Source organism: Scardinius erythrophthalmus (genome assembly GCF_964197995.2).
Source record: "Scardinius erythrophthalmus genome assembly, chromosome: 2".
NCBI lineage: Eukaryota > Metazoa > Chordata > Actinopteri > Cypriniformes > Leuciscidae > Scardinius > Scardinius erythrophthalmus.
Genome location: NC_138222.1, coordinates 2,635,244 through 2,661,462, shown reverse-complemented (window position 1 = coordinate 2,661,462; position 26,219 = coordinate 2,635,244). Strand labels below are relative to the sequence as shown.

Sequence of the window (26,219 nt, the reverse complement as noted above, 5' to 3'; positions counted from 1 at the left end):
TCAAACTGCAACACTGTTGGGGATTTTGTCTGGGGACAAATAACTATAATCAAATGTTAATCCCTTATTCCGGCTCTTGATTTCTTTGGTCACCTCATCTAGTTTCTTTTGGAAAGTCTTTATGGCCTCCTTCACTGGTTCCTCTGTGAAGCACATTTCTGGATACGTGCCTAAGTACAGCTGGGGGGAAAAGTAAGTTCTTCAGAAAGCAGAACAACATCTTTCTTTCTTTTTACAAGGTAAACTGACCCTTCTCTAAGCTCCGCCCCCTTGGTTACTGTCAATCACTCCGACAAGCTTATAAAACAAACAAAGAATTGGGGATTTTCAACCTCTCTGAATGAAGTCTAACATTGCAAAGCATTTTAATTTGCACTGTTTCTTTAAAGTATATAATATAAAATAATGTAAATGTGGATATGTACATGTGTAATATAAAATAATGCGGTAACATGATTAAGAACTGCAGATCAGCAGAGATCAGAATCAGTGCAAATGCTTTTTACATTCAGCTGAACATGCGATTACAGCACTGTAAAAAATTATATGATCAATGTCATATTTTTCCATTACTTTAACTTATCAAAATAATTTAACCAATTTCAGCTTAATTTTATTAGTTGTACAAGATTCAAGTAAAATTTTAAGTCAAGATTTAAATAATGAGTTGATTTGATTTTTACAGACAAATTGATTTATGACTTTACTAAGTTTTTAAGTTGAAGGTGGTAAAGAATAACACATTTTAAGAATCTATTTCAGATATGCTTCCTTACATAACATCACGGTGTATAATATTGTATTTAGCTTTTAAGGTTAATGATTCTGCTCAGCAAAGCTGCAATTCCTGTTTTCTCTTTATTGTCTTTAATGGCTCTTGGAGTCCCAGTTTCACTCAGACTGATGGGATTAGCGTCTATGCATTTCGAATGATAGTGTTATTCTGATTGGGCCTGTTTCTCTTGATTGGGCTGAATTGTTGAGCAGCCAGATAACCTGCCTAACCGGTTTTCACTTGATAGAATCAAATCACTGAAAGATTCATCCCTACATTTGCATGCTTTGTTTGAATTTTGTCTCCACCTCCAAAAGTCCCTCCCCCTTGGAAGGTATATAACCTGTCCTACAATGTATAATGTTTGAGTTAGACTTGATGAACTACAGACTCGGAAGAATAAATCTCTTCTGCTTATAAGATCCATCTCAAGTCTCCTGGTCTTGCTTCGATGAAGGAATAAAAGTTTCCAACAGTGGTTTGAAGTTGAGAGCTGATAACATTAGTGTGAGTGAACAGAACTTTACCTAATTGCATTAGGTAAAATGTAATTTGTAACATATTCTGTTAGATTACTCAAGGAAAGTAACATCATTTAAATACCTTGGATTACTTATTGAACAATTTTTTTTTTTGTGAATGTGGCAAATAATATATAGTGTACTAGCAGACGTTTCATTCTCAGTTTTTTGCTGCCCTGTTCTTTGCATGCAGACTAAAATTGTGGTCTACAATGAACAGCGCAGTTATTATTACGATGAACAGATCAGAGCTCCTAATATTTAATATTTTAAATACATGACACAATTAAATGAATAGATACATTTTCTGTTACTCCCCAAACATGATGATGTTTTTAATGTGGGACTTGGCGAAGGGTCAGTTAAATTAATTGCACTACCTGACTGAAAATATTGCGTTGGCAGTGCCGCAGAACACATACACTGTAGCAAGCAAACAATCTACAACAATAAGAAGAATTTAAAATGTATTTGAGCCTACATAAAATAAATAAATAAATAAAAACATCTTTGGCCTAATTTTTTTTTTTTTTTTTTTTACTCATACCTTGATGCTCTGTACCCTCAGCTAGTAACAGGTTAATTCTTTTTCACATTGATTTAGACTAGACTGCTGCCATGTTCTCTACAATTTCAAGTGGAAAGTACAGTGCTATGCATAAGTTTAGGCAACCATGCTAAAGTTGACTAAAAAGAGGAATAAAAAATCATATTTTGCAAATTTAACTTAATGCCTTATTTTAAAAAATTAGGACAAATCCAACCTTTAAGGACACCAGTTTTCTTTGTGAATGAATAATGTATCGTAAATAAATAAATGTTCTTCCTTAAAAAACAGGGTGCATAAGTTGCTCTCAATGCAAATCAAACTAGCTTTTAGGCTAACTGAAATAAAACCATGCCAATCTCTAGGTATGGTGAATGCTATGTGATGATGTGGGGCTATTTTAATTCCAAAGGCCAAGGGAACTTTATCAGGATGCATAGTATCCTAAAAAAAAAATTAAAAAAATACTTAAAAATAAAAATCTGCCTGCCTCTATGGGAATTTAACATAGTGGTGCCCAAACTTATGCACCCTGTTTTTTAAGGAAGAACATTTATTTATTTACGATACATTATTCATTCACAAAGAAAATTGGTGTCCTTAAAGGTTGGATTTTTCCTAATTTTTTAAAATAAGGCATTAAGTTAAATTTGCAAAATATGATTTTTTATTCCTCTTTTTAGTCAACTTTAGCATGGTTGCCTAAACTTATGCATAGCACTGTATATCCGAATAAAACATCAAACCTCATTCTTCTGGAACCGACTGAGGGCCCAAACTGTTCCCAGAACCTTGCAGGAGTATTTATGATCAGGCAGACTCTCCATGATATACTCCATATCCACTTGGCCCTTCTGTTCGGGAGGTGGCTTGCGCATGGTAGAAGGACTGTTGGGGATCCAGCCATACCAGTCAAACTGAAACGTAAAAGTTTACTCACAGATATTAGCTTATAGATATCCAGAATTTTGCCTAGCAATTTTTGATGCTCTTGTTGTGTGTAATGTAGTGTGTAATCTCACCTGTCCAAAGTTGACAGCAGCATGTTGTGCTGAAGCTGTGAATATCACAATGGTCAGGTACTTGACTAACTCCTCTCGAGTTTCTAGAGACTCTGGAAACTCTGGAAACAGTGGCAATATGCATTTAACTTGTGCACACATTTAAGGGTGACTTGAAACACACAAATATGCATATAGAATATACAAGAATACAAACAATCATGCATGCTTGCACATACCAACACTGATATTTTGGCCCTGTTTACTCCTGGTATTAAGATGTGTTTTGGTCGATTGGATCAAAAGTCGAAGAGGGAGACACATTCCCGTTTACTCCTGGTATTTTAATCTCTTTTGTTCACTTTCAACCACTTCTGTCCTGATTTCTTCAAGGGGAGGGTCTGTGGGCGGGTAAAGTTTTTTCAGATCTTTCAATATCGCGCAATTTACGCAACCGGAGACGACAGAAAAACACACGAAGAGCAGCGAGTTTTACAGTGTCACTGTTACATATGTTACATGTACTTACTATAGTAATAACCATATATTATGCATATTTACATGCAATTAACCCTAAACCTCCCTCCTTGAACTGCCACCTTATCGTGGTGGAGGGGTTTGAGTACCCGAACGATCCTAGGAGCTATGTTGTCCGGGGCTATATGCCCTTGGTAGGGTCTCCCAAGGCAAACAGGTCCTAGGTGACGGGTCAGACTAAGAGCGTTTCATAAAGCCTTCATAAACCCTTTATGTTACAAGCTAAAACAAGGACCGTGACATCCCCCTAGAGCCAGGCCTCAACCCGAAGGAGCGACGTGGGGCCACCCTCCCGTGGGCTCACCACCTGCAGGAGGGACCGTAAAGGGCCGGTGCATAGTGGATCGGGCGGCAGTCGAAGGCCCCGATCCCTGGACATGGAAACTAGCTTTAGGGACGTGGAACGTCACCTCGCTGGCGGGGAAGGAGCCTGAGATTGTGTGTGAGGTTGAGAGGTACCGACTAGAGAGACCTCCACGCACGGCTTGGGCTCTGGAACCACACTCCTTGAGAGAGGATGGACTCTTTACCACTCTGGAGTTGCCCATGGTGAGAGGCGGCGGGCTGGTGTGGGTTTGCTTATAGCCCCCCAGCTCAGCTGCCATGTTTTGGAGTTCACCCCGGTGAACGAGAGGGTCCCTTCCCTGCGCCTTCGGGTCGGGGATAGTTCTTTCACTGTCGTGTGTACCTACGGGCCGAACGGCAGTGCAGAGTACCCAGCCCTCTTGCAGTCTCTAGGAGGGGTGTTGGAAAGTGCTCCGACTGGGCAGCGACAGTGATACCTGAAGGGGCGTGATTGGGAGGAACACCCCCCCCCCCGATCTGAACCCGAGCGGTGTTCTGTTATTGGACTTCTGTTCAAGCATAAGGGTGTCCATCAGTGCACATGGCACCAGGACACCCTAGGCCGGAGGACGATGATCGACTGTGTGATCATTTCATCCGACCTCCGGCCGTATGTCTTGGACACTCGAGTGAAGAGAGGGGTGGAACCATCAACTGATCAACACCTGGTGGTAAGTTGGATCTGATGGCGGGGGAGGAAGCTGGACAGACTCGGCAGACCCAAACATACTGTGAGGGTCTGTTGGGAATATTCAGCCGAGTCCCCTGTCAGAGAGATCTTCAACTTCCACCTCTGGCCGAGCTTCGACCGGATCCTGAGGGAGTCTGGAGATATTGAGTCCGAGTGGACCTTGTTCTCCACCTCCATTGTCGACGCGGACGCTCGGAGCTGTGCCCGTAAGGTCTCCAGTGCCTGTTGAGGCGGCAATCCCCGAACCCGGTGGTGGACACCGGAAGTAAGCTCTCGATTTACCGGTCAATCTACGTTCCTACTCTCACCTATGGTCATGAGCTGTGGGTCATGACCGAAAGGACAAGATCCTGGGTACAGGCTGTCGAAATGAGCTTTCTCCGCAGGGTGCCTGGGCGATCCCTTAGAGATAGGGTGAGGAGCTTGGTCACTCGGGAGGAACTCAGAGTAGAGCCGCTGCTCCTCCACATCGAGAGGAGCCAACTGAGGTGGCTCGGGCATCTGTTCCAGATGACTTCTGGACGCCTTCCCAGGGAGGTGATTATGTCTCCTGGCTGGCCTGGGAACGTCCCGGTGTCCCCCCGGAAGAGCTGGAGGAAGTGTCTAGGGAGAGAGAAGTCTGGGCATCTCTGCTTAGACTGCTGCCCCTGCAACCCGGCCCTGGATAAGCGGAAGACGATGATGATGATGATGATGATAACCCTAAACCATACCAAACCAAACCCTAATCCTAACCCAATTATACATTTATGTACTGAGTAATATTAAGGAACAACATATACTACATGTTGTTATTACTCAGTACATAAATGTATAATTACAGTGAAATCCTTTATTTTTATTCAACATATGTTAAGAAAAGCGTAGTTTATTCTAAGCGCTCTTTCTCCTGTTTTTCTGGGGCATGAGCAATGAATCACTCTTTTGAGTCAATTCTGTTCAAAGACTTTGTTTGGTTCCGAAATCGCATACTTATTTTTGAGTAGGTACATATTTTGAATAAGTAATTACTTCATGACAGCTAAAAAAGTATGTTCTATATCATATGAATGTGTGTAGTATGAGTGTAATCTGGACGTACTACATTCCCCATGTTGTCATAGTCGTGACCTACCAGCGTCAGTTCACTGCCACAGATCACAGATCCTCTTCCCGTTGCCTCATGGGATGTGCACTTCAGAATCTCACCGGAAGTAGTAGGTCATCCGGGTACTTTCTGCTTACTCTTTTATGAATACTGTGAGTTCGGACACACTTCTTTTGTCCAATATAGTAGGGACGTATGTGATTATGGATGCAGCCACAATCAAAAATGTTGGCAGAACTAACTTGGTTCACAAATCAGTTTGAATTATTTGTTCAGTTTCCCATACGCACTGTCTGAAGTGGTTTCTCTGAGGTGTCTGAAGTGGTTTCTCACTTGGAGCCGTAACAGGAAATTTAAGAAAATTAAGAACGTTGAATGAAGTGCCCGTGGAACTGCAATTGAACGCAAATCTGCAAATGCATCCTATTGTTTGAAAGCGATGAACATATTGATTAGGCCTAGTTGAACATCTGCCTATGCCATCTGTGAACGATTCCACAGGTATAGCTGGATTTCATTTCATACAGGTAATGGTTTTTACAACAAACAGATTATTACGTTAAGTAAACGATACCAATACAACAAAGTACGACATTAGCATTTTTTTTGATTGACCTCCTAATTTATACAATAAATAAGATACCATTTTACACAGAGTATGAAATGAACAGCCACCAACCCACAATAATTTGTAGATATTGCGCAGTGGGGGGCGACCTGTTTGTGTTGAAAACGAATGCCTTTGCAATGCATACATCAACCGTCAGGGTGGTCTACGCTCCCGTTGCATGTTGACATTAGTCTGCTATTTCCTGCTCTGGAATCAGAACCATCGCTTAGCGCCATTCACATCCCGGGCGAGCTCAATCGTGTAGCCCTCGAGCTCTTACGACAGCACACACTCTCGGAGATTCGGCAGACAAGCAACAAGACATTCCCAATCATCCTTTGCCTTATCTGAGAGAGATGTTTGAGATAGTAGGCATCAAGAATGACTCCTGGCGAATGTGCTGCAAATTGTGCCAACCGAAACACCACAAACTAAAGAATTCACCATCGAATTAAAAAAAACACAGAGGTAATCCATCTTTTTGTTGTTATCAAAAGCTATTTGTTGTTTGTTTCAGTAACGTTTTACGTTAATGGTCAGTTACATTTGTTCTCCTGCTAGCAATGACGATGTCTTGGTTCACTAGCATTTAGTTAAGTAACCCAAGTAACGTTAAGGTTAGAGAGCGTTCAGTTTATTTGAAAATAATTTAATACTAGCTGATACAATATCTGCATGTATAGATTTATGTTAAAAATTAATTCAGTAACTTGATTTAGTGTAACAGTGCTGTAGTAACGTTACTCAAGCCCGTTCTTGTTTTCGAGACCACTTACGTTAACGTTAATGGTCTTGTCTCAAATCGTATCGACTTTATTTTGGGCTAATGTTAATGTCTCAAACCTCTCAGACGTAAATTAGAGGACTCTTTTATCTCAAGTTTTATTATCATTATTATTATTATTATTATTATTATCAAGACCACTTTATGTGTTTTCTTTCAAACTGTGTGTGAGCTGGTTAAGGAATGTGGGGAGCACAAGCTAAATGTTACATTTTTTATCTTTTCTTAACGGCCCTTGCTTGCACTCCCCAGATCACAGTCAGTCAGTCCCTAGAATCAAGGATGACGGCAATCCAAAGTTCGACTTTACTAGCCATAAAGAATTTGCAATTTCACACAAAAGAAAAAACAGTAATAGCTGTCATACAGTTGCTATACCAGTGCTTTACCACCCATTCAGAGGTAGAGGCTGCATTTACAGTGTATTGAAATGTTAAGAAATAATTAGGCTACTTTTACTTTTATACTTTAAGTAAATTTCCAAGCCTGTACTTTGTTACTTTTACTTGAGTAAAGAAGTTAAATCAGTACTTCTACTTTTACCAGAGTATTTTTTAACACAAGTATCTGTACTTCTACTTGAGTACGGGAAGTGAGTACTTTTGCCATCTCTGGAGAGGGGGCACTTAATGGAACTGCCTCCAGACCACAGGAATCTCCACGTGTGGTCTCTGGGTCACCGACAATCTACCCCCAGTTGGCCCACTGGATAATAGATACCATTGTCTTGGCGTATCACGCCGTGCCCTCTTGGGGTGAGAGGTCACTCTACTCGGAGAGGTGTTGCCTCCTCCTGGGGGTTGGTGCACGACGCCTCGCTAACAGACATTTGAAGATCTGGGGCTGGGCGACACTTAACACATTCGTTAGGTTTTACAGCCTTAGTGTAGAGCCTGTGTTCTCCTGTGTACTGGCTACAAATAGCCAGTGCATGTTTACACCTGTATTTAGCGTCGTCCACTTGTGTTCTGATCGACCTAAGCATCTTAATACCAGGTGTAAACAAGGCGTTTGATAAATTAAACCTGTACTCACTGTTAGAATTATTCATGCCATGGGAAACATCCTTAACAAAGTCCTGAATTTCCACATCACTTTGAACGGTCTCATCGCTGACATAGTAGATCTTGACCACAGCAGAAACAAAACTACAGGAAGATCAACAAGATGATAAATTTAATAATAAATAATGCTGGTAAAGTGTATGTGGAATAGTTTGTACTTTTGCACTACTAGTACAGAATATGAACTGTTGCTACACTTACCCGTGTATTGCCTCCCAGATCTTCATGCCATCATCTCTATAATAGTACTTGGGCACATCTTTCATTCCTCGATCTTCTATGTCCTCAGGGAAGCACAGGGACTCGTAGGTTAAAGTCTCCATGGCACTTTGAATCACTTTAGCTATCCCATCTCCATTGATGCTACTAATCTTTGGATGCCAAGAATTCAGTTAATCTTTTGCCTAAATATTTTCAGCACTTATTTAGCATACTCAAGTGACCATCTAGGGGATTATGGGTGAAGTTTTATTCTGGTGGGGGTTTTTTGCATTAAATTAGGAATAAAATTTAGGAACTACTTAGGTCTGTCGGTTTAAGCAAACACCAGCTAACTAAATACAATTTAGCCTATGAAATAGAAGTAAGAGCATTCAGCAAAAAGACAGAATATCACAAGCCAAAAAGTAAATGCTCAGGCCTGTCAAGATGAAGATTTGTTAACACTGTGTGCATCTTAAAACCTATATCAAAGACAGAAATTATGGCTCACCAGACAAAAACAAAATAATCAAATTGAATAGAATTGCTTTGGATCCTAGCAATATGCTGTTTATGTGGGGATATATTAAAATTAGGTGTAAAGCTACCTTGCTGAAGATCCCGTCTTCACTGATGAGGTTTTCACGGGCCGCTGCATTGATTGCAATTGTGAAACGAATATGAGGTTTCAGCAACTGTAAGAAGCAAATGATGCATTTAAACATGTGCATTAAATAATAAAAATGTATTCAAAAAGCATAACCTGAAAGAGGAACTGTGCTTTCAGTGTCCTGCCCTGGAGGTTTTTGGTTCACATTAAACCATTGTTAAAAAAATAAAGAAAAGGCAAGGATATCAGAACCAGCAACCCTTCATCAATAAACTGACAAATGTGAAACGTACTCGGTTACTAACGTAACCTCGGTTCTCTCTAGAAGAGGGAACGAGTACTGCGTTTTTGTAAAAACGCTACGGGAAAAACTCTTTTTTCACGAAATACTGAAGCAAAAAATTATCCTTAATTTTCCATATATGTAAAGCACGTTGCAGCAGTACACAGCTATGGCGAGACAGCTTGCTCGCTCATTGACTGTTCTGCGGCAACTGCATAAGCCTATCGAGCGAGGCCTGAAGTGACGTCACGCTTCGCGCCCTCCTTGCCACTTCCCGCCGAGACGGGTGTGGCTAACCTCTATTAAAGGAGCTCGAAAAGGCTGATTCACTTGATTTTCCTCACCGAAGCGAACCAGAGTGAACCGTACGCACGGCAGAGAACGCAGTACTCGTTCCCTCTTCTAGAGAGAACCGAGGTTACGTTAGTAACCGAGTACGTTCTCTTACGAGAGTCCTCTCGTACTGCGTTTTTGTAAAAATGCTACGGGATCCCCTTGTAAAACGCCGTGCGTGCTGGGATAAAACACCGATCACTGGAAGCTAACCCAGGTATACAGTGCATAATCACCAGATAGACTCACAGAGAGTCTGGGAATAAAGGGGGGGGGGGGGGGGACCTTAATTCCCTATATTGTAGCGTCCGCAGACGCAAAACATGACCTCATAGAGAGAGTCTAGAGACAAAAGGGGAATCCCTCCGTCCTTATATGGCCGCGTCCGCAGACGCTAATATGGCATCACATAGACAGGGTGGGGAACCTGAACTAATGTGGGAAATGTGGGTCTTACACAATTCTGCCCATAAAACAGTCGGTAGCGCGCTGCGCATGCGATTTCAGTGTTCTAGTTAGACAGCTGATTCGACTACATCGATAGTAGCTTAGCCTGCAAGGCGGGAACCTCTAGGATGTAAAACCTAATAAATGTAGACGGCGAGGCCCAGCCTGCCGCCATACATATGTCCTGTAAGGAAATCCCGCTAGACCAAGCCCACGAAGAGGCGACGCCTCTCGTGGAGTGCGCTCTAACGCCCAACGGGCACTGGAGGCCCTTGACAGTGTAAGCCAGCGCTATGGCGTCAACTATCCATCTGGATAAACTCTGTTTCGAAACAGCCATTTCCTTGGAACGTCCACTGAACGAGACAAAGAGCTGCTCAGTCTGTCTGAAGACAGCAGAGCGGGACACGTAAGCTCTTAAAGCCCTAATGGGGCAAAGAAAACTTGAGTCCCCTTCCTCACTTGATCCCGGCAGGGCAGACAGGGAGATAACCTGAGCCCGAAACGGCGTGTTGAGGGATTTTGGCACATAACCATGCCTAGGTTTGAGTATGACTTTAGAGTCATTAGGTCCAAACTCTAAGCACGCTGGGCTCACGGAGAGCGCGTGCAGGTCGCCTATGCGCTTCACCGAAGCGAGAGCCATCAAAAACACTGTTTTAAAGACAAATGTTTGAGGCTAATAGATTGGATAGGCTCAAAAGGGGCACCTTTCATGGCCGCCAAAACTGTAGAAAGGTCCCACATAGGGACTGAAGGAGGTCTGGGAGGATTCAGCCTCCTAGCTCCCCTGAGGAAGCGGATGACTAAATCGTTCCTTCCTAGTGACTGACCTAGCGTTGTTCCAGAGAACGCTGCAATAGCCGCCACATAAACTTTGAGCGTGGAAGGGGATCTGCCCTTATCCAACAGCTCCTGTAGGAAGGAGAGAACCTCCGTCACCTCACAATCGAGGGGTGATAGGCCCCGAGCTGTACACCAGCCGGAGAAAACCGACCACTTCGAGGCATAAAGCCGCCTAGTCGACGGTGCTCTAGCCTGAGTGATGGTATTCATCACTCCCTCTGCGAGATCAACGGATATCCGTTGAACGCCCACACATGAAGGGACCACAACTCCGGGTGTGGGTGCCAAATCGAGCCCCCGGCCTGCGAGAGGAGATCTTTCCTCAATGGCACTGGCCATGGAGCAATGTCTGCTAACTGCATCAGGACTGGAAACCATGCTTGGTTCTTCCAGAACGGTGCTACAAGCAGTACTGAGCATTTTGTTTCCCTGACCCGCTCTAACACCTGAGGCAGGAGGGAGATGGGGGGGAAAGCGTATAGCGGGCAGCGCGGCCACATCCGGGACAGCGCGCTGTCGTTCTTGGAAAAGAACACGGGTCAATGAGCGTTTTCGCGGGACGCGAATAGGTCCACCTCCGCTCTGCCGAATCTCTCCCACAACAGCCGGACTGTTTGTGGGTGTAGAGACCATTCGCCCAGGGGAATGTTATTCCTGGACAGTCTGTCTGGGCTCAAATTCTGGAGCCCAGCACATGCACTGCTCTCAGCGAGCGCAAATTGTGCTGAGCCCATGTTAGGAGGCGTTTCGCCAGCCTGTACAGGGATCTGGATCTGAGACCGCCCTGGCGATTTATGTAGGACACCACGGCCGTGTTGTCCGAACGGTCTACGACGTGTTGGTCCTTGATTTGGGGACAAAAACGTGTCAGCGCGTTGTGCACTGCCAGCATTTCCAGGCAGTTGATATGTTGGAGCTTTTCTCGTTCTGACCACAGGCCGAAGAACGGTCTGCCCTCGAGCAGCGCTCCCCATCCCGAGGTGGATGCGTCTGTCGACACCTGATCGGTACCAGTCGTCCGCCATCCAAGGTATCAGGGCTGCCACACAGCTCTGATTGACCTTGAGACGTAACTGGCCGGACACTCGCGCTCTCAACCAGAACTGCAGAGGGCGCATGCGGAGCAAGCCCAGCTGAAGAACTGGCGATGCTGAGGCCATGAGACCCAGCATCCTTTGAAACTTCCTGAGCGGGGTAGTCGCAGCGCAGCAGAAGGATCTCGCCGCGCGCTGAATGTGCAGCACGCGCTGTGGCGACAGCCGCGCTGTCATAGACTGTGAGTCCAGAATGGTACCCAGAAACGAAATCTCTTGACTGGGGTTCAGCGAACTCTTTGTCCAATTGACCGTGATACCAAGATTCACGAGGTGATCGAGTAAAATGGTTCTGTGCTCCACGAGCTTTGATCATGATTGAGCTAGGATCAGCCAGTTGTCCAAATAGTTCAGCACTCGCATGCCTCTGAGTCTGAGAGGGGCGAGCGCTGCGTCCATGCACTTCGTAAATGTACGAGGTGCCAGGGACAAGCCGAACGGCAGGACTGTATACTGGTATGTCTGACCCTCGAAGGCGAATCTCAAGTATCGCCTGTGATGTGACGCTATCTGTATTTGAAAATACGCGTCCTTCAGATCTATCGACATAAACCAGTCTCCTCGGCGAATATGCACGAGGATTTTCCTGGTCGTGAGCATTTTGAAACTGCGTTTCACTAATGCTCTGTTCAGCCGTCTTAGATCCAGTATGGGTCTGATACCACCGTCCTTTTTGGGGACCAGAAAGTATCTGCTGTATAGCCCCCCTTCGCTTTGAGCTTGGGATACATGCTCTATCGCCCCTTTGCTCATCAGTTTTGATATTTCGGCACGAAGTAGGTGTGCTACTTCTAAGTCACCGTAGTTTCGACGCGCGCTGTGAAGCGGGGAGGGCGTCGACAAAACTGTAGCGAGAAGCCTCTGTTTATAATGTCTAGCACCCAGTCCGAAACCCCTGGAAGCGCTGCCCATGCCTCGGATGCGAAACGCGCTCTGTTCGTTCGTGCAACAGAGGTGCTTCGGGGCGCAATAACATAGGCGTTACGCCTGTGACATTCGAGGCGGGGAGCGCGCTTATTACAGCGGGCAGAACGCTCATCCTCGACCCTACTACAGTGCTTAACTGAGTGAGGGAGGGCTGAGAAAGTCTTGTGGGACTCATGCTGTCTGCGAGTAAATGTGGGCGGGAAACGGGCACATTCACTGCTTTGGACGCGCTGCCTGCCTGAGCAGAGCGAGCGCGCACAGGTCCCGTTTTTACAGAGAGCCTGTGATCTGTGAGACAGTGTTCATGGGCACTGGGAAGTGGGCACTTTTACTATGTTGGAAGCGCAATCGACCTGAGTCGATTTTATGTGCGCGAGCCCTGAGTGTAGGGCTGTGCTTGTGTGTAGGGATGGGCACTGGGCAGTGGGCATCAACGCTACATTTATAGCACCATCGGCCGTGGCCGGGACAACAGAAAACCTGTGATCTGTGTGACATAGTGTTCCTGGGCACTGGGAAGTGGGCACTTTTACTATGTTGGAAGCGCAATCGACCTGAGTCGATTTTATGTGCGCGAGCCCTAAGTGTAGGGCTGTGCTTGTGTGTAGGGATGGGCACTGGGCAGTGGGCATCTGCTCTACATCTGAAGCACCATCGGCCGCGGCCGGGATTTTTAAATTCTTTTATGAAGCGCGTTCTACCGAGGGGGAAGCGCGCTGATCACAGCGGACAGAATGCCTGCGCTCGACCCCGCTGCGGTGTTTAACCGAGCAAAGGTGGGCTGGGCGAGTCCCGTAGGACATATAATGGCCGTGAGTAAGTGTGGGCGCGGGAGAGCGGGCACAGTTACTGCAATGAGTGCACTGTCTGCCTGAGCAGAGTGAATGCACACAGGTTTCATCTTTACAGAAACCACAAGGCATGCAGAACATAGTGTTTGTGGGCACTAGGCAGTGGGCACGTTCACTATGTTGTGTGCGTGATCGACCCGAGTCGAATATATGAGCGCGGGCCCTGTGTGAAGGGCTGTGCTAATGTGTAGGGATGGGCACTAGGCAGTGGGCATCTTCTCTACACATATAGCATCATCGGCCACGTGCTCGTGGGCTGCAAAAACCACGTCTGCAGTTGCCTCTCGGGGAACAAACAGAGTGATTTGCATTCGGCAGCATAAATATTTTCTGCCGGCAGACCCGGGATTCGAACTCGGATCCCCCACGCGAAAGCCTAAGAATCTACCACTGGACCACAGTGAAGATACATAGACATAAAGTCAGCGCGAGTATTATCCACACTGGCGTTTGCTTGCAGGCATGCGAGTAAGCACAACATGCAATACTAACATTTTCAGACGCCTGAAAAATGCCAGAATGTGAGAAGAGTGGATATCGCCCAGTTTCAGCGGGGCTGAAAACACTCCATTCTCCTTTCGCCAGTGACGCACGGGAACCGTAGAAACGGTGTTCGGTTGCAGGCAAGCGGGTACTACGCGCTCTCTGGCTGCAAAATTCATCTCTGCAGTCGCCTTCAGGGGACTGACAGAGCGAAGCATTGGCGGCATAAATATATATGCCGCTAGACCGGGATTCGAACTCCGGTCTCCCATGCGGAAAACCTATAATTCCACCACTGAGCCACAGGGGGGTACAGGCTTTTGAAAGCGGTGTCAACAACGGCGTTTGCTGTTATAACAGACTCACTTGCTGCAATAATATTTCCAGTCGCCGAACAGGGAACTGAGAAATGTGAGAGAAAAGAGGTCAGACCGACCAACGGCGGGACTAAGAACAGTCTTTTCTCCTTCGCCGGTGAATGACGTGTGCAGAGGCAGGGTAGCTTTTCTTGTAACGTAAAGAAAAACTAATCCCACCATCCGCTTCCAGGAAGGGCAGCCTCGGAAAGGATGCCCGGTGAGTCCTCAGAGTCACCGTAGGCAATTGGCTCGGAGTAAAGGCGTTTCGCCGTCAGCGAGCGCGAGTGCTGTATGAGAAAGCATCTTTGCCGTTGGCCAGCGGCTTCGAGGGCTCGTCCCGCTGAAGTGCTTCCTCGTGATCCAGCGATGCGTGAGCTTCGCTGAAGAGATGAAAATCAAGTGAATCAGCCTTTTCGAGCTCCTTTTATAGAGGTTAGCCACACCCGTCTCGGCGGGAAGTGGCAAGGAGGGCGCGAAGCGCCCTCATTGGCCTGACGTCACTTCAGGCCTCGCTCGATAGGCTTATGCAGTTGCCGCAGAACAGCCAATGAGCGAGCAAGCTGTCTCGCCATAGCTGTGTACTGCTGCAACGCGCTTTACATATATGGAAAATTAAGGATAATTTTTTGCTTCAGTATTTCGTGAAAAAAGAGTTTTTCCCGTAGCGTTTTTACAAAAACGCAGTACGGGAGGACTCTCGTAAGAGAACCACAATCTTCAGTTTAGCCCTGAATCTAAATATCATGACTGGATATGGAAAGACAGGTACCTTGTATACAGGATGGACTGCAGAGAGCTGTCGGTACACGGCCATTTCAAAAACCTCTGATATCAGATGTGTCTTGAGAAGGTGCGTGACCAACTGGTGTACAAGGAAGTCGGCAGATTTCACCCACATCTTGGCAAACATCCAATCATGTTCATTATCACTTGGGAGAAAGATTGGGCTCTTTTCCCCTGGGTTTTGACTGAGCTGATTCAGATATAATAGAGCCAAGCAAGGATGTTTTTACTTTGGTGAGTAAATTCCCAGCAAAAGCACTTTTATTTTTAATTTACATTTTCATTTGATACTGATTCTATATGGGACAGATACCTGAATGGCAATTGGCACAATCTGGTCCAATCTGTTCTTGTACAGCAGACAGATGGGTGCAGTCAAATAGTGCTGGGTTCTGGGTGTTGTCACTGCCTTCAGTATTTCATAATCCACTATGTAGATGTTTCCTGCCTGTAAACGTGTTTACAGGTGCAAAGTTTAGAACAAATCATTCGTGGGTTAAAATAACATTGATTTGAGTAATTTATGTAAATTAAATTATTAGAAGGATGTCACGATACAAGCCTTGGATTTGATTATTAACCAGCTGTAATCTCTTAATGTTTCTGACCTTTAATTCCTCTTGTAGTGTGACACCTTTCTCCAGAAAGCTCTCCACCATCTCATGTGTGACTGGAAAATTATCTGGAATTTCCATGCACTTCCTGATCATGACAGGATTGGAGCCATTCAAAAACTGATAGCCAAACATGTAATCCTTACTCCAGTCTTGCATCACTTTCTCTGTCCAGATTTCAAAGGGGAAAATTTAGTCAACTGTCAAAGGCTTTACAGGCATGAAAAAATGTGCCTCTGCATTGTTGGATTCTCACAACAATTATGTTTTTGGATATATAGATTTTGTTTAAATGAAGAAACAAACAAAAAACAAACAAACATTATTGACAAAGGAAGAAATAATCCAAACCTAGTAGAGTGTTCTTGATATTAAACTCTTCCAATATCTTTTCAAAAAATGCCATATCTTTCCAGGAATGAATGAAACCTTTAACTATGTCAAGAAGTGTATCCACAGTCCTGAAACAGAGTGCATTCTGTATAATTATAGACATGAACACTATTTGCATGAATTTCATTCTGGAGAACTGAGGAAAAAAATCTGTATCAAATCAACAAGGACTGTGGCCACGACACATTCCCCCAAAACTTACGCTTTCCCCAAATTCAACTCAAAGTCTATTTTTTTCCCCAGATCAAACTGAACTTCCGGAGGAAGTTTTTTGCCATCTATGCTCTTAGGGAAGCCTTGGCGCCACTCAGTCCACCTTGAACAAATATAATGAACAAAAATGACAACATTAACTTGTAGTTACACTGTCATATACACTGTGTTGTGTTTAGTTGTTTAGTTAGTTTCACTTTCATGGACTTTTAGTTTGTTTATCATTTCCTTTGTTTCTATGGACACTGATTCTATCATCACACCTGTTATTCTTTTAGTTCATTAACTTGTTTATAAATGCTCTCTGTTTTCAGTTCCTCATTGTCTGGAATTGTTTGTGCACATCACACTGTTTGTTTATGTTACATTGAGGTATTTAATAAACATTTAGTCATTTTGATGCTTTTTAGCATTTCTTCAGCTTTCATGACAGACAGCAAGATTTATATTCAGAGGTGAATTTTTTTGTCTTACAGCCATATTTAATGTGTAGAGACAATTATAAGTAAGACTTTTTTTTTTTCATAAAACTGCAACAAATTGAAATCAATCAATCAAATATTTTATGTTTTACCAGTGACCTGTTTTTGGGAGGGCTCTAAAAAGTGTCAGCATTGCCAGAAAACAATTTTCTTGCTTTTCCAGAGTGATTACTCACATGGTATTTACAGCTCAGGTAACTGGTTAAAAAGGGGGAAAAAGTTTCCAGAACCAAGCAATATCCAGGTCAAGTACTGTACTTCCATTGAGAAGAATGGAAATCCTCCTTGTCTAAGATCAACATATCACTATCTACCTCAACCAATGGTCTGTGTTTGGAGCTTGGGAACTAATGAGCCATTTAGCAGGGAGTAGAATATCTGAACAATGGCAAATTCCGTTTGGCATTAACTGAATCATGGGCCAAAATGCAAAGGCTTGCCAAACGTCACAGAGAACACAATACAACTATACTCATTTACAAGGTGTAAGATTTTGAGGGAAATGTTGGTATTTCCTGGAGTTCCTTCCTCCAAACTTTCCAGGAAGGGCCTTCTTGACAGGAAAGCTCAGTCATTTCTGCACAACTCTTATTGTTGAGCTCCAATTAATTCACTCGTAATCTGTATCTTAACACTTATGAGAAGAATCATTCTACATTATCGACTGGATGTCCTGCACAGCCTGCTGCTGTTCAATCCATGTTTGCGTAGTTGCATAGTGTTAACCCTGCTCTTCGCTGACCATGACCAAAAAGAATTATGAATTAAATCATGAAATAAGAATTAAATCATGGACATGATTCAAAAAGGTTAAATGATCCTGAACAAAATAGTCACACTTGTACCTCTCATGGTCAAAAATGAGCAAATTGGAAATGAACTGGAAACGAAATTCATCTAGTGGAAATGTTTGGTACTGTGTCCAAAGTAAGGAAGCTCAGTAAGAAAGCTCAGTTTATGAGATATCATCCTCAAATTTGGACAACTTGTTTAGATATATGGCTTTGACTTTCTCACAGTCTTAGAGTAAAACATGTTTTGGAAAATACAGTATATATTTTATATAAAAGTATTTGTGTGCAATTTTTTTTCATAACAAGAAACTTAAAATTCTATAACGTTTTTTTTTTTTATTCTCTTTTTTTCCCCCCACTTTTATTTTTATTTTTTTATTTCAGCAATAATCTGCCAAGTATCTTCTTTAAAAGAAGATCTTTCACAATTTAAGTTGAAAATGATGGGTGAGGTTGCAGCATCTAGCTACTGGAGTGCCTCAGGGCTCAGTGCTGGGACCACTTCTATTCTCCATCTACATGTCATTACTAGGATCTTTCAGAAACATGTTTTTTTCCTAACACTGCTACACTGATGACACACAACTCTACCTCTCATTCCAGCCAGATGTTCTGACGGTAGCTGCTCGCATCTCAGCCTGCCTGACAGACATTTCTTTCTGGAAGAAGGACAATCACCTTCACCTCAACCCTGCGAAGACAGAACTGCTTGTGGTCTCAAACAACCCAACACTTCATCACAACTTCTCCATTCATCTAGGTTCATTAACAATAACTCCTTTCAGGACAGCCAGGAAACTTGGAGTTGTAATTGATGATCAGTAAAACTTCACAGATCACATTGCTAAAACAGCACAGTCCTGCAGATTTGCCTTATACAACATTAGGAGGATCAGGCCCTTCCTATCGGAGCTACACAACTCCTGGTCCAAGCTCTTGTTCTACCCAGACTGAATTATTGTAATGCTCTCTTGGCAGGCCTTCCAGCATGTACTGTCAAACCTCTTTAACTGATCCAGAATGCTGCAGCAAGAGTGGTCTTTATCAAGCCGAAGAGAGCGCACGTCACACCTCTCTTCATAAACTTGGTTGCGAAATGCCACTCACAAAAAATTCAAGGAACTGATGTTTACCTACAGAACAACCACTGGCTCTGCACCTCTATACCTAAACTCACTACTTCAGACCCATATGCCCTCCAGAAGCTTGTGTTCTGCAAGTGAACGGTGTCTTAGGGTGCCATCATCCCAAAGAGGCACAAAATCACTTTCACAGACATTTAACCTGGACTGCTCCCTGTGTGTTGAATGACCAGCCTAACTCAACCTGAGCTACCGAGTATTTAAATTATTTTGATTCCATTGTCCTAATTCATGTTTGCTTTTTACGTTTCGTTGTGTTGTGCAGTACTGGGTCACCGTAAATAACCCAAATAATTACTTGAGCAAAAGTTAAAAAAATTACTTTAATTACTAGTTACTTACTGTAGAATCTGATTGAAATTATGCAGTGGAGATTATTGTAATAAACTCTTTTAATGTAGTGTGGAAGAATACAATGTCCAGCCTTGGGTTTTGCTTTGAACTTTTTTTTTTGAATGTTAAAAATGTTAACTACAAAAATGGCACAATCTCTCATAAAAAAAATAAATAAAAAAAATACAAAAACATATGAAACTTAAAATATATATTTAAATTAGTGGAAATCGTTATAATGTGAAATTATAACCATTGTTGTAATATAATACCCCCCCCCCCACACACACACACTTTTACATTCATTGCTACGGACCTGTGTATATGACAATATAATGTATATGTGCAAATATATTTACAATATTAGTGTGTCAAGCACCTTGAACTGTATCGGGAGTAATAAAGAAAAAAAAAACTGTAACAAATGAAAATTGTTCAAGAATGTAATTGTTTCTTCAAACCTGAATCTGTCCCGTCTAGATTTCAGTTCCTCTTGTCTTTTCTCTTTTAGAAATTCAGGGTCATCCTGAGGCAATCCAGCTAAATGAACACAAAGATATACATAGCACACATTTTACACATAGAAAGGGCAGCATTTAAGACATGATTCAAATCAAAACTGAACAACTGAACAACTTTAACAACAATTAAAAAACATTCTAATAACAATAATAATAATAATAATAATAATTATAATAATAATAATGCTTCATTTAAAACTGGATAATCAACAAAGCGATAATGCACGTACCAGTGCCTTCTCGGATATACACTGGCTTTCCGTCTTCTATCCAGCACTGACAGGGGAACTCGAAGCATTTTCCATAGGGTGTTTTCACCTTTATATGCCCACAAAACCACTTAATATTGACAAAGTGTTTCTCCTTTTCAAGTTTCACCAGGACAATGTCTCCAAAGTCCTTCTTCACATGGATGTCGAAGGAGATCTCCTTTAATGACAACTTTTATTAGACACGTAATATGGGAAACAAACTAACAAGAAACATCTCTCCACAGGTTTTGGTGAAGAGGGATTAATCCTGATTATGTGCAGGATGCCCAGGTTTGATCATTTTATCTCACCAGATGCAGTTTTTATTTCTCTACATTTGTGTATCCTAACTTTTATCAGACAATGGTTAATAAGAAAACAAAATGAAATATAGCTGCAAGCAGCAAATACAGGCCAAAGCACGATGGGCACATGTATGTACACATGTGTAACTATTTCATTACATATTGTTAATGACACACTTCTTGCTGTCAGCTGGTGGCACCATGACCATGACTCAAAATAGCCACATCCATATGATCCAAACATACAACACCCATTTGATCTAAATCAGATGCATATAAAAGATACATGACTTCAGGTTTTCGATTTCCGGTTTCCCATTTTTTCAACACATTTATTCCTTTAACCTGTTAAGCTGCAACCCCACTTTTGAAAAATCCCAAGAAATGACATACCCAAACTGAAACAGATACAGTTCATGAACCCTTTGTACTAAAAGCACAAGTATGATCTCATTTGAAAGCTGACACCTGGCAGTTTATTGTAATGTAGAATTAATTATTGTCATAATGACAAAAATTGTTATAAATAGCTTCAAAGTTTTGTAAAGTTATTAGAAATTATTTTTTATGAAACATCCTCATGAAAATAAAATTGAAGTTGGCCCTGGAGCAATCTAGAAATGCACTACAGCTAATGCCACATGTCTAAACATTTTATGTTTAAAATCTTAAGATAATAAGTCCAAAACTCTGTATTTAGTGAAATGTTTTTCAAGACCATGTCATGTGACTTTATTTTGATTTGATGCTAAAATGCTACTGATATTTAGTGTCATCTTCTTACCATCTATGCAGTATATTGTCTTTATTGTTTTGTGGTGCAAACGAGCCCCATTCAGTCTCAGTCTCCCCCTGCACACATTCACACCTCTCCAGCCTGGTTATGGCTGTAAATATGCATTTCTTTTGTCTGCATTAGTTACTAACGACTGGCTATTCACATGCTATTCATATGTTTTCAGTCACTAATTTCTTTTCTCAAAGTTCACCCTTACATTCTAAACTGTTTTAAATGCATTTTTTGAATAAAGAAACATTTCAGTAAGCATTCAAAAAATAATAAAAATATAACTTCTAGGTGGCAGGTGCACCTAAGGCTAGCTAGCATGTTAGCTTAGCACACCATCAATACACGACAATTTATGAGATTAAAACCATGTTTGTGCTTATAAACTTACTTTATAAAGCAAATCGAGTATTTTAAATAATTTTTTGTGATCTAATTTGGCTTCAGATAAAAAAATCAGACAGAAAATATACTATTGTATACTGTTCTGCAAAATGATAGTCTATATAGATTAGCATTACATTATAAATATAATCTATTATTATGGAAATACCTGGCATGGATTGAAAAACACAGGTAACTCAAATATCATAGCAAACATGTTTATTGTCTTCAAAACGACTGTATCTGCATGTTACAGCCATAGTTACAGCGCGATCTGTTGTTAGCTGTGTGTGTGTGTGTTCGAGGCTTCCTGGATTGTCACATGATTATGGCACTTCTTCATGTTCTAATACTGTGCACAGGGCGGCGAGGGCGCCCTCAGGCTATTGGTATGGGTTGAAAACACATTAACAGAGTATACAAACGCTCATAATGATTACATCGACGCATTTGGGTATAAATTCAATAAATATTATTCCTGTCTATAGAAATCTGATGTAAACCTATGAGAATATATAAATATTTCTCCAAATCTGCACATTTTTTAGCTAAAAGCCCGGAAGGACGTTGTTTTGTGTATCGCTGTCATGACGACGGCACGGGAGTTTTTTTATGAATGAAAGCGGCTGACGCGCATAATTCATATCAAAGGTATCGACTCATTTTTTCATTTCATAACTCCTGACACAAATTAAGAAATAACTGTCGCTATAAGTTTCTCAGAATACAATAGTGGTCAAATTCTGAAACTTGAGTCTTATGTCTTTGTAATGATGTATAGTTTGTCAAGGTATAACATTAAATCTGATAGTAACTTTGAACTATTTATAAAAAAAACCGCTTCAGTGCGCCCGCGCTCTGGCAACGGTTAACAGGTTAACATGGCAACACCGTTCCATACATCAAAAAAACTTTGGCAATTTAGCATCTTTAATGTCTTGGAATAATGGTGAGAACTGCAGGAATCCCCTTGGAGGAGTATTTAAAAGTTCAGAGCCTGCAATTATCCAAAATTCCACATTAAATTAAACAAGAAGAAGAAAAAGGCTGACTTCCTGTTGGGTTTAGCTAATAACTGTAAATCTGAAAGTTGTACGGCCTGATAAGAACAATACATGTAGTCAAAAGTTGGCACAATATACCCTAATTTCATTAGAACACATGAATATACAAAGAAAAGAGCATCGCCATGGTGACACAATTTAAGATATGAAGAATCTTTTCATAATTTTACATCAGCCATGTCTTGGCATTATTCTGACCAAGTTTTAAGCGATTTGGGTGAGTATAAGAGGACTATTTCAAAGTCTTTTGCAAGTAACACACTTCCTGCTGCCAGTTGGTGACGTCTTAATAATAATCCTAAGGAAAACAATAGGGCCCAAGCACTTAAATAGCTGCAAGCATCGATTAAGGGCACAAGCACAACAGAGGCAAAATGAGAAGTATGGCAGGGAGCATCAGACCAATTGCAAATATGAGTAACTGAAGACATTAGGAGACGATTTTAGGCCAAATGGTTGAAAAATCATAAACACAATTTGTAATGTGATGTAATTGCTTATTACTTTTGACCAGTGGGTCAAAGTGACCACATTGATTTGGTGTGGTCAGCGTGTGGTGACTATGATGCACATAAAGTCTGGTGTCAATATGACAAAATGTTGTAGAGATACAGCATCAGATTCAGTTCAGATTCAGAACAATTTCTTTGATGTTTTAAATGATCACGGTTTCAGCGGATCATGGTGTAATTGGTATCGTTGTTTTCAGCATGTCCCAAGGAATCTATCAAGACCAGTCTCAAGATAGGCAAAAGTAATCAAAAGCTATTAGCCCTTTTGCGATTTTATAAACACAAGAAAAACATTTTTTTTCATTTCTTCTGAGCACTAAGTCATACTTTTCCGGAACTATGCAGGTACCCTCAAGTCATGATGGCTATGACACAAACTAATTTTGGTCTGAACATGCTAAAGATTACGAAGATATAGCCTCACGTCCATTTTGGCGTGCTCATCATTAAATTCTCTCATGCTTTATTCCAGAACAATATGAATAATCAATTTTTTTATTTTTTTTTTTTATTAAAGATGATCTGATTAGGTTTTTGTGAAAATCAGTTTGGTAAAGAGCAGCCTAGGAGGAGTTTGAAAATGTAGGTTTTCAATGTAATTCAAAATGTAAAACAGCCAGTTTGGCCGACCATGTCATAATTTGTATACTGTTCTTGACACATAAAGCTTCAAAATAAGGTGTTTTTTTTTATATATTTTCAAAACTGATGTAATGCATATTTTTGAATCATGAACAATATATATATATATATATATATATATATATATATATATATATATATATATATATATATATATATATATATATACACACACACATACTTAATAAAATAGTTTGCAGTTGTGCTACCCAGACATTTGAGAATATACAGATTGCTGGACAAAAGGTTTTCAATGATCTCAACAGGTTTAAAACTACTGATATTTATAAAATTTGTTTATGGAAGGTTTCAAACTTAAAATGAAGCCATAGTATTTAGCTTCTAATTTTTTTATCATTAAGACGCAATTTTAAATAGTTCCCTTTCGAGGGAACTCACACTGCGTCGATGATGACACTATGAGGAATGCCTCTTAGCATAACATGTCTGAAGTATGAATGAAACTAATCCAATCCCAATTGCCGTTGGGTGATGACGTAGTGTGTGACGGCATACACGGAAGCTACAAAGGGACGCCGGCACACCACAGCGTTAGCTTTCGCTCTTCAGCAAGCGCTCTCTGTTGTGTTCTGTCTATTTGGTGTTGTCTGTGAAATATATATTGTATTGAAATGGCAAGCGAGCAGTTTAGAAAGTGTGTGCGCTCCCGCCTGGCTATTTTTGATGAAGCCAGCCAGGCTCATGCTCCCCGCGGTTGGCGGCTCAGATTGTGCTGCTCGCAAAGAGAGCTAGCATAGGGGGTCGAGACTACTTCGGCATTTTCTTGGTCTTCATCTGACAGCTCCGATTCCTTCACTCCCCGTGTGGAAGCCCACCCCATGGCGTCTTCTGCTCGGGTTGAGAGCCTGGTGCTGCAGCTGTCTGACTCAGATATAGACGTGCTCAGCATCGCGGTGGGGCATCTGGATGAGTCAAGCATGCCATTTCAGACTGCATCCGTGTATGAGGAGCTTGTGACGCGTGCAGTGGCCAAGTTAAATATTAGTTGGCCACAAGAGAGGCAGGAAGCGCAGGCTAGAAGTAAGCTTGATGAGCGTTTTCTGCATCACCGTTCACAGCCTTCACACCGAGGTCTACCGTTCTTTCCAGACTTACACAATGAGTAGTAACTTACACTTACACAATGAGTTGTGGAAGTCATGGAACAGGCCATTTTCATCTCGCCTGTCTAATCTCCCAGTGTTGGATTACAGCAACATCGTGGGGGTTAAGGAGAACGGTTATGGGATGATAACCGCGTGTTGAGGAGGCTTTGGACAGCTACCTCTCCCCCAATGTTGCGTCATACCTTAAGGCCCTGACACTGCGCACCAAACCCTGCTGAACGACATCTGCTTTGGTGGGCAGAGCTTATATGGTAGTGGGTCGGGCTGGTGCGAGCCTGCATACTATGGCAATCTTGCAGGCTTACCAGGCCAACCTGTTAAAGGACCTTGATGAAGGCGAGGGTCCTACAGAGGAGGATATTGCTGAGCTGTGCAAAGCCACAGATCTGTCTCTCCATGTTACCAAGGAGACGGCCCGTGCCATTGGCCACTTCATGGCAGCACTGGTAACCACAGAGAGGCACCTGTGGCTTAATCTGGGGTCATCAACAAGGACAGGGCCTTCCTCCTTGATGCCCCGTCTCGCCTACTGGCCTGTTCGGCGACGCCGTTAATGTGGTCGTTGACAGGTTCCAGGAGACCAAAAAACAATCTGCAGTGTTCAGGCAATATCTCCCTTGCCGTTCAAGGTCCAAAAAGGCTGCCGCCAGGGGGCAGCCTCAGCTGTCATTGAGCTCCTCATACCGGCAGGGTCAGAAGGAAAGTGTCACTTCTAGAGGTCCCCCTCAGAGAGCTTGGGTCTAGGCGGCGCTCTCACCCACAGCCTCCTGAGAAGACGGATCTGAGGACCGTCCTTCAGGCCAGGAAGGTGTTGGGAAAGAGGTCCTAACTTATGTGAGACCTCTGACAGGTTTGAAGTTCAACGGGGTGGTCTGGACTGCAGTAGACCCACAGCAGGGTCGGGTGTTGGAACAGGAAGTTTGGCCGTGAGGGCTCACTCAACCAGAGGCATGGGGGCACCTATTCATGAGGTATATGATGCAGCTGTCTGGGCCACTCTGCGCACATTCATGAGATTTTATAGTCTGGACCTCCCCTCTACACCCGGAGCACGAGTGCTCTCGTCCTCTGTGCCTGAGACAGCTTCACACTGGGACAGGCAGGTTTCGTTGTGGCAAAGTGGGTATTTTCTTCCCCATAGTGTCGTCATCAACGCTGTGCCAGTTCCCTCGAAAGGGAATGTCTCGGGTTACGACTGTAACCCTTGTTCCCTGAGAAGGGAACGAGACAATGCGTCCCTTTGCCACGCCTCCTCCTGCCTGAGAGCAGCTTGCTTCATCACGAAGCTAACGCTGTTGTGTGCCGGCGTCCCTTTGTAGCTTCTGTGTATGCCGTCACACTCTACGTCATCACGCAACGCCAATAGTATTGGATTAGTTTCATTCATACTTCTGACGCACTACGCTAAGAGGCCTTCCCCATAGTGTTGTCATCGATGCGGTGTTGTTCTCAGGGAACAAGGGTTACAGTGTCTGT

The 26,219-nt window shown here is 42.7% G+C and overlaps 1 protein-coding gene across 1 annotated transcript; it reads right to left on the bottom strand.

Annotated features, from left to right (window-relative positions):
• On the bottom strand, window positions 1-24,457 carry LOC308686027 (polyunsaturated fatty acid 5-lipoxygenase-like; the record flags this gene model as incomplete). Its single annotated transcript, XM_081358275.1, has 14 exons — window positions 1-180; window positions 2,590-2,760; window positions 2,866-2,966; window positions 3,686-3,811; window positions 7,934-8,046; window positions 8,164-8,333; window positions 8,772-8,858; window positions 15,166-15,369; window positions 15,493-15,627; window positions 15,788-15,960; window positions 18,267-18,334; window positions 19,612-19,690; window positions 19,902-20,100; window positions 24,389-24,457. 14 exons carry the CDS (start codon window positions 24,455-24,457, stop codon window positions 1-3), a joined length of 1,875 nt encoding a protein of 624 aa, XP_081214401.1.
• Between the last annotated feature and the right edge of the window lie 1,762 nt (window positions 24,458-26,219).